Source organism: Pteropus vampyrus, unplaced genomic scaffold, assembly GCF_000151845.1.
Source record: "Pteropus vampyrus isolate Shadow unplaced genomic scaffold, Pvam_2.0 Scaffold233, whole genome shotgun sequence".
In the NCBI taxonomy this organism is placed as follows: Eukaryota; Metazoa; Chordata; class Mammalia; order Chiroptera; family Pteropodidae; genus Pteropus; species Pteropus vampyrus.
Window position 1 is genome coordinate 973,162 of NW_011889014.1, and position 9,104 is coordinate 982,265.

At 50.2% G+C, this 9,104-nt stretch overlaps 1 protein-coding gene across 1 annotated transcript in view; it reads right to left on the reverse strand.

Annotated features, from left to right (window-relative positions):
• HUNK (hormonally up-regulated Neu-associated kinase) overlaps positions 1–9,104 on the reverse strand; it is an 84,899-nt gene that overhangs the window by 8,462 nt on the left and 67,333 nt on the right. Inside the window, exons 8-9 of the mRNA XM_023519718.1 lie at positions 7,543–7,626; positions 2,547–2,594 (exon numbers count right to left, since the gene is read on the reverse strand). Of these exons, the coding sequence (XP_023375486.1) occupies positions 2,547–2,594; positions 7,543–7,626 (132 nt within the window). The remainder of the gene's footprint in view (positions 1–2,546; positions 2,595–7,542; positions 7,627–9,104) is intronic.

Here is a 9,104-nt window from a genome sequence, read left to right on the forward strand (position 1 = left end):
TTTGGGGACTGTGTCTTAGGACAGCGGGCACTCCTTCCTTTGGGCTGCCTTGCTGGCGCCTTCACGGGTGCATCTCAGCTCCTTTCCAAACCTCCTTGGGTTCTCAAAAGCTAAAAGATCAAGATGCAGAATTTCTGGGGGCCAGTATTGCCACCCAGCACCGAGAGGTGTATGAGGCATGAGTTTTCTGTAGAAAGAGACCAAGGGTGGCTCTAGAATTCTGTCCTAAAACCAACAAAGGGATATTTGGCAATGAGCGGACAGCCTGCCGTGGAGGCTGAAGAAAGGCAAATGGCCCGAGGACTGAAAATTCTGGGAGCTCCTGCTCCAACCGCCCTGTCGACCTAAAGCCCAGGATCGTGTGCCTGGGCGTTTCCTCCAAAAGCACCCTGAACCTCCTCCTCTAGCCTAAAATAATGGGTGATTTCACAGTGATCTGTTTCTCAGGGGATGCTAAGAATTCATCCCGCCCCCAACCTCACACCCTCGCTTTGACCCCTCCCTGCTCGGGACAAACTGCTGGGTCAGTCCATGTGGAAGGGTCCACGGGCCACGGGATAGGTGTTCGTTTACAGCCAGCCAATCTCAGTGACCTCCAAGCACAGGTTACCAAAGGCAACGCATCACCTAGTTACAACTCTTCATTCGCATGGCCTATTTTCTCGACAAAAGAGATTTCCTAGGGAGCAGGATGCCAAACTGCCTTACGTCACAGACGCAGATCTTCAGAGAGACTAATTACGCTCCCCCCTCGGACATGCCCACGCCCACGGCCAGCTCCCCTCCCAGCAGGGCGGCTGCCGCCTGCGGGCCTCTCCAGCTTCCTTCTGATGCTCGCTGGGAGTGCTCCCCACACCCGCGGGCCCGAGGGCAGGCGATGGATCTGAAGCCTTTGGTTCAAAAGGTCCACCTTGGACCCCCACACACAGTCCCGAACCCCTCAAGGCAGATCAGAGAGGAGACCACAGGAGCCCCCAGATGCCAGCCCCACACAAAAGAGCGTCTTGTTTTCTTCAAACCACCCACTATATATGCGCACGAACATTTACAAAACTGGACACTTTGAAGATGTGGCTCCGTAACGGATGATCCACCAAGACTCTTTTAATGTTGTGGATTGTTGGATGGAGGGGAAGAGCCAGGGAGTGAGGAGCCACTGGGCTTCTGGAGGGAGATGTCTGCACAGCAGACATCATGCCCCACAGCAGTGGGACATGACCAAGTGGGAGGAGGAAGCAGGTCCCTGGCCCCTGCGTCCTGAGCTCTGAGCTTGGGGACACAAGTCCCCTGTGACTCCAGCCCCCCGCATCCAAAGAGCTGCACCCCTCCCCCTTCCTTCCGGTTTTCCTCCTGTGGGTGCAGCAAGGTATCCTTCGGCCAGTCACTTCCCTTTAAGAGAAGTGTCTCCCCAGCTAGAACCAAAAAGGTGGGTCCTTCTGGCTCTTCGAGGATAAAAACAAACCTCACATCTCACCTGCGTCATCAGTTTAACAAGGACAGATGTGGCCACACTTTCTCATCACCCCAGGCCGTGGGAAGAACTACTGCCCAGGACATTCGCTCTGCTCCTCAAGCAGTGACATATGACCACAGGAAGTGATGCCAGTGGCAGAGGGGCCCTAGGGGCTTGAGAGGAGCCGAAGCTGTTTTGAGTTCTGGAGCCTGGGGTCCCGTTGATGATGAGCTAACCTCACCTGGCTGTTTGGGACATCAGAACTAGGTGTGGAGTGTGAGTACCTGGATGGTCATTGGGCCCCGGTGTCGTGTGCTGGTTGATTTTGGATTTTTGCTGCCCATCAATCACATAAGGGAAAGCTGCAGAGCCCTGATTTTACTGTAGGAAAAACATTGAATAAGTTGTAGAAAAGAGGGCTTGGTTCATAAATCAAGCCACTAGGCCAGAAAGCCCTGGACTGTTGCAAATCCCGTTTTTCATACAGGTAAACATGGATGCACAGCCAAGCGTGTAGTTAGAACAAGGCAATATTAAAGAGTCAACCGAACATAAAGAGCACCTATCTGATCTGAGAGGATTCTGATAAACCAAATCAAAACAGGATTCTGTACATTTTAATTCAGGACAAGGTCGGGGTGTGCAGAGCCCAGAGCCCTGGGCAGAGATCCACCAGTCTTCAGGGGCACATGTGATGGTTAATTTCATGTGTCAACTTGGGTAGGCCATGGCACCCAGTGTTTGGTCAAATATTAGTCTAATGTTGCTGTGAAGGTATTTTTTGATGAGATTTAAATCAGTACACTTGGAGTAAAGCAGATTATCTGTGGGTGGGCCTTGTGCAATCAGTTGAGGGCCCTAAGAGAAAAAGACTAAAGTGCCCTGAGAAAGAAGAAATTCTACCTTAAAAGGCTGTGGAACTCAAGCGGAGACATCAATTCTTCCCTGGATGACCAAGCATCAGACAGACACACAGACACAGACACAGACACAGACAGACACACACACACACACACACACACACACTCGACAATATTGTTTCTGTTTGTCTGGAGAACTCTGACTAATCCATCATAACTCCCCAGATTCTTACCTGCACAGCATGGAATTCAAGGTCTCTTGTCCAGGTGTCCAGGGAGGTCTGTGAAAAAACAGCATTTTTCAGCAATTCGAGAAGCTGCACCTGCTGTTTATGCCCTAAATTCTATCACTTGCACCTCTGACTGAGAATTATTCATTTTAATGTTTACAGTCAAGAAGCCAAACTCCTAAATCATTGTGGAAGCAGGCAGCAGATGTCCTGATTCATGCATGAACAGATTTTCTAGATAAGTTTATTAAAGTCCAAGACACCTAGAGCAAGGTGTGCTCTAGTGATGAGTGAGCGGTTCAGTGAGTTTTCTCAAACAGCAAAAACACGCCTAGAAATGGCACCCAGATCAAAACCCAGAACCCACCAGTACCTTCCTTCCCCCAGCCATGTCCCCTTCCAGTCCCCAAGGTAACTGCCATTCTGATTTCTAACAACATGGACTGTTTGACCTGATTCCAAACTTAATTTTTAAAAGTCGTATAGATTTTGAAATAAGACACAAAGTGAACATTTTAATATTTACCTTTAAACTTACAGTCTTCATTACGAGTTGGATTGTATTCCCCCCAAATTTATATGTTGGTGTCCTAACTCCCACGACCTCAGAATGTGATCTGATTTGAAGACAGGGTCAGGACAAGCCCGCCATGTTCCCTTCAAAGTTTGGGAAGAGCGGGGCGTGTGAAAGCTCACTCTCCTTTGCCCTTTAGAAGGGGACCTGTGGGTGTGACCTTGACAGAGGTGATCAAGTTAAAATGAGGTCATTAGGGTGAGCCCTAATGCAATGTCGCTGGTATTCTTACAAATAGAGGGAAATTGGACACAGACACACACATGCAGGATGCCATGTAACGATGGATGCAAAGACTGGGGTGATACTTCTACAAGCCAAGGAACCAAAGATTGCCAGCAACCACCAGAAGCTAGGCGAGAGGCATAAAAGAGAGTCTCCCATACAACCTCAGGGGAACTCGGACCTGCTGACACCTTGACCTCAGACTTCTGGCCTCCGGAACCATGAGAAAATACATGTCTATTGTTTAAGCTGCCAGTCTGCGGTACTTTGTCACGGCAGCCCTCGCAAACTCACACAGTCCCTCTGCCACCCTCCACGCAGCTTTTCTTCCAAATCTGCACTATATTACTCTGACACTACAGAGAAGCCCTCCTGGTTCTATTTTACATTCTTCTACAAATTAACACGATTTTTAAGGACTTTAACAAAAATGGCTCCTGGCTCCACGTGGCTTTAATAAACCAATTTAAAAGTGATAGCTGCCCGGCCTCAACCCCCATGGTCCTCAAGGGTCCCCATTTTTAGGAAGGGGAGTCCCTGGGGCACCTGGCTGAGGTGTTCTTTGATGAGACATGTGTCCTACTTTTACAGACATATTCTCTGCCTTTGACAGGAAGAAGAGGTGGAGAAAGTGGCCAGGTCGTAACAGTGCAGCAGTGAAATCCCAAGAGGGAAGGTTTGTCAACTTAATTCAGCTCCTCTGTCTCCTAGGAGAAGAGGAAGGGAAATTGGAAAGAACGAAGAGGGCCACCTGCACTCGGTGTGGGGACACGGCCCTGCGCCAGCTTCGGCACAACCTGAAAGTTCTAGCCACCACCCCGTCTCCCCATCTACCCCCTTCCCTGCCGCCTGGCGGCTTCTCCTCCTGGACCAGCTGATGGTGATGGGAAAAGGACCCACGGAGGCTGAGTAGGCGTCGCCTGGAAAATCTCGGCTCTTCGGACTTTCGTCACGCTTTTCCTAACTGGCCCCATTCCACTTTCCAGGTGCCAAAGGGGACTAGCAACAGCCTGGAATTTAATTAGCAGGAGCATCGCTGCACTTCGGAGAAAACAAATGGGTCACAGAGAATTGAAACGCTCTTTTCCCACTGGTGACCCTATTTAAGCTCTAACCGTTAAATATTTCAACAAACGTTTCAAACCCTACGAATTTGGGGGCCAAACAAAATAATCATCCGAGAAAAACCATCTGGATGAAAAAAGAGGCCCCTTTTCCATCACACTTCTGACATTTTCAAGCACACAACTGTAGGGGGTTGGGAACGAGGGCAGTTAAAGACACGGGTATCGGCAAAGTGGCTTAGAGGACACTTAGGGCACACGCATAGGGGCACTTGGTTGGTGCATCACAGTTTGCATTGTTACTTGAGGCCCTAAAGAGCGAAATGCAATCAAGAGGCAGGAGGTCCTACCAGTGACTTCTGCCTCCTCTGGACGCCAGCCGAGGTGACTACCCTCAGAGCGAGCACCCGTAAGTAAGAGGTCCCTCCCGCCTTCGGGCATGGTCATTTGGTGATGATAGTGTGACATGCGCACTGTGTTGCAGGTGTCCCCTCTGCTTTAACCAAGCCAGGCGTCTCACCTGGAATGTTCCACCTGCTCCAGGTGCTGTTCCAATTCTGTTTTCTGAGGTTCGGGTCAAGGTCCACTTTTCATTTGTTTCTTTCATTTGTTTATATAGCAAATATTTATTGAGCACCTACTGTGTGCCTGGCATTGCGCGGGCTCCAGGAACACTGTGAGGGGCAAATGGGACACAGTCCCTGCTCTTACAGAACTCATAGTCCACGGTAGGGGAGAGACAGTCATCAAATAACCCCTAACTAAAGAAACTCTGCAAATGCGTCAAGCCCCAGGATGCAGCATGCGGTATGACAGCCTGTACTGAACAGACGTGACCTGATGGCAGAGGTCCATGAGGAAGTGACCCGGCCTGAGGATCTGAAGATACAGACATTACCCTGGCAAAAAAGGGGTGAGGGGAACATCCTAAAACGGGGAACAGGATGTGCACAGCCCTTGCAGCTCAGAGAGCACAGAAATCTGAAGGCCCGAGGGACTGAGCACAAAGCAAGAAGCCAGTCCAATTGGTGACATGGTAGCCACGTCACAGTTTGCCTTCCATGTGAAGGAAGCCTTCAAAGATCTTGAGCAGGGAAGGGACATGATCCAATAGCTCACTCTGGCTAGCATGTGAAGAGAGTGGCAGGCAGTCATGGGGAAGCGGAGACCAGTTAGGAGGCTGAGAAGGAGGTTCCGGGGAGAGGTGATGGTGGCTGCGCCCAGGGCCGGAGGATGGGGAAAGGAGAGGGGTTTGAGAGCTTTAGGAGTCAAATTAGCAGAACTCGGTGACAAACTGGCTCTGGGGGGTGAGAGAAAGGAATGACATGGACGCCTGGGTTTCTGTCCTGTACCGAGGGTGGGGCTGCCATTTAGAGACAGAGACTGGGGGTGAGGGCGGAGGCTGGTTTCAGGCACGCCACATTTGAGACACTTTCATTCACGCAAAGGAGGTTTGGTAAGCAATTGGCCAGAGGGGCTTGGGGCTCAGGGGAGTCTGCCCCCTCCACCACCTCTGCTCCCCGCCTGCTCTGGCCAAAAGCCATGGGTGGGCTTGCAGCTCAGCCCCGCCCACACAGCCACCCTCTGAAAGTTCATCCCCTGTCCTCATCACACTGGGGCCTCGCCCATCTCGCCCATCTCCGGGATGGAGGCCTGAAGTCTGGGGTCAAGGCTAAGCCCCACCCTGGCTGCTCTGAATCCACACCCTCCCCTCTTTCCCCCACCTTCACTCCTCCCCGGCCCCAGAGGCCAGGTCCTCTCCTCTTCACGGCCAGGGCCATCGACAGACGTCCATGCTCGCTGTCTTCACCTCCCCTCTCGCCACTCCCCCTAAATCCGGGAAATCTCCCTTCTGCCTCTGCCACCTCCACCAAGCTGTCTCCTCTGAGGTCTCCGGGATGACCAGCTGCTCAGCTGCCCCATTGTTTTATACTTGACCTTTCCCGCGGCCTTCCTGGCATGGTTCCCTCCCGGGTCCCCCTCCCAGGGTGCCCCCGTCTCTGTCATCCATGTCTCCTCTGCCCCCTAAACTCACGGCATGCCCTAGGCTGTCCGGATCGGACAGCTGCGCCCTCCTCTCCTGGCCTGGACGTTCAGGGTGGCCCCTTCCCTGTGGTCCTGCCACATTTACATGTACCACCCGACAGCTTAGGACTCGGACATTACTGGATTGTCCAGGCCGTGTCCCTCTTGCTGTCTCTTGCTGCCGTGGAGCACTCAGTTTCCACCTCCCTGCAGCCTTGTGCTCAAGAAAAACCCAGAAGCCCTTCCCTCCCTGGTGACACGCGAGGCTTGTGGAATCAAGATGAAAACTCTGAGCCGGAAATCGGAAGAGGGAAGCGGAAGCGGACAGGCCCACCGACCGGCTTCATGCAGGGCACGTGGCAGAGGCTCCGGAGGGGGACTGGGAAGGCAGAGGAGCCCCACTTGACAAAACGGCGTGTGAGGAGTCCTAGTATAGGGGGCGGGGGATGGGGGATGTCACCTTCTGCTCCTGGCCCGGGACCTTAAGTTCCCAGGCACGATTTCTTTATAAGCATGTGTGTGGGGTCCAAATTTCAGATAATTTGCAATATGATACTCGTGTTTACTCTGAAATCAAAGAACCTCGGTGTTTCCTCTCAGGTGTGTGCCAGGTAGCATCAATTCACCAGGGAGAGCAGACTAGAAAACCAAGCTTTCGTCTAAAACTTTTTTCCGTTCTTTACCTTACTTTCTTCTCCCAATGCCAAGTGTTACGTTCCTTTTAATTTCTGAGCATCTCATTTTTACCTTTTGGAGATCTGACAGTGGCTTCCAGCTTCGGCTGCCCCGTGGAATCAGCCAGGCATCTTCCAAATAACACTGACACCTCCCCCCCGCCCCCGCCGCCGCCCCCAATCTCACCCTGAGATTCGATGGAGTTGCTGGGAGGTAGGCCCAGGCATCCAGGTGTTTAAACGCCCCAAGCGATTCTAACATGCGGCCACAGGTTGAGAACCACAGTGTGGAGGCTGAATGATGGTGGCCCCACTGTAAACCATTTGCCTTTCTCTACTTCTGTGTCCCACAATAATTGGTTTCCTTTCCACTCTCCCCCCAAAATGAAAATCCAAACCTCCTCAGAGGTCCTGGACTCGGCTCCGGGGTCACTCACCTCACAGGGCTCTTTGGTGGGCCTGCACTTTTCTATCTGGTAGAGCTGGGTCTTGCAGCAGACACTGTCCTGGATGTCAGGTTTCTGCCAGAGGAGAAGAGAAAAAAGCACGGATGGCTTCACTCGCAAGAAATAGAAATGTCCGTTAAACAGTCATTAATTTTTAAATCGGTGTTTGGCTGACAGAGAAACCGGGTGGCAAACCAGTTAATTGCAATGGAAAGCCTCATCCAAGGCAGCACGAAGCATGGAGAGAGAGCCCCAGCCCAGAGTCAGGAGACCTACTTATGTTACTGGCTCTGCCAGCAAAGGGCCCAGGTGGCCCTGGGCAGGTCAGTGCTCCTTGCTGGCCTCGGTTCTTTCACCTGTGCAACGAAGACTATCTAAGATCTGAAAGCAGAAACCAAACATGTGAGCTGGGAAGAATAATTTATTTTACTAAACTGCTAAATAGGATACAGATCGCTCATTTGCTTATTTAGAAACAGCCCTAGTCCCTGTCTGCCCCCTGCTCCAGCCCAATAAAAGTCACAGCAATTCACGACGTAGCTAAAAAAAGAAGGTGGACAATAGCACCCAGAATGATCTGGGGGGATGAGTTAGGTGTGACTCCATCTGGAGACAGGGGAAAATTAAATGAACGATGAATTAATTTATCAACCAACAAATATCCACAGAATGTCCTTACATTATCTCCAAATTAAAATCCGTGCTTCTTGGCTTTAGAAAAAGGAAAGTAGCTTTGTTTTCAAAATTATACATGAGTTGTTAGTAATTGGTTGATGAGATTAATAACTGGGACAGTGCCTACAGTGCAATTAAATTAGCCATATGTAGAAATTACTGAGAGGCCCAGCTGTAGTTGTCTGTGGGGATTAATTCACTCCAGTTAAAAGCAGCCACTCGCCAGGAGAATTTGAGATCTTGCTTTCTGACATATCATCAGTTTGGTTCAAATAAACTCTTATAATAATTAAAAAAAAAAAAAAGCATCCACTTTCCTAGACATTGGTTGTCAGACCAGGTATGTCCTATGATTTAAAGGTTAAGTGCAAAAACAGACACAATAAAATAAGAACATTTTCCAGTTAGAACTCCATTAGCTGAGTTTCCAAGAAACCTTCTCAGTAGACAAAGTCATGCTCCCACCGCAGCCCTGCAACCCTGATGCTGGGCAGAGTGGAGGAGCAGAAATACAGCAGATGGCAAGACATCCAGACAAATCAAGACGGGGCCTCAGAGCCGTGGACAAATATCTCTCTTGCTTGGGATGAGCCGCATGAATATTTAGGAAGCATGTGAGTAGCCAAGTTTGTATTCACAGATGTGGAGGTAGACAAAGGGAAAAAAGTATTTAACAAACTAAAGCCCCTCCATCTTATTGATCGGCATCCCCCCAAAAACTAGTTCTACCCAAAGGAGAAGGTTTGAATCTGCAAGCTTACTCAGGAAAGTAGCAATGTCATCTTAAAAATGTGAAATCATGAACTTTACAGTCAGTTTCATAGAAACATTTTCAGTGTGTTGATCTTCTCTTCCTTTTACTTAATAATTTAAATTCT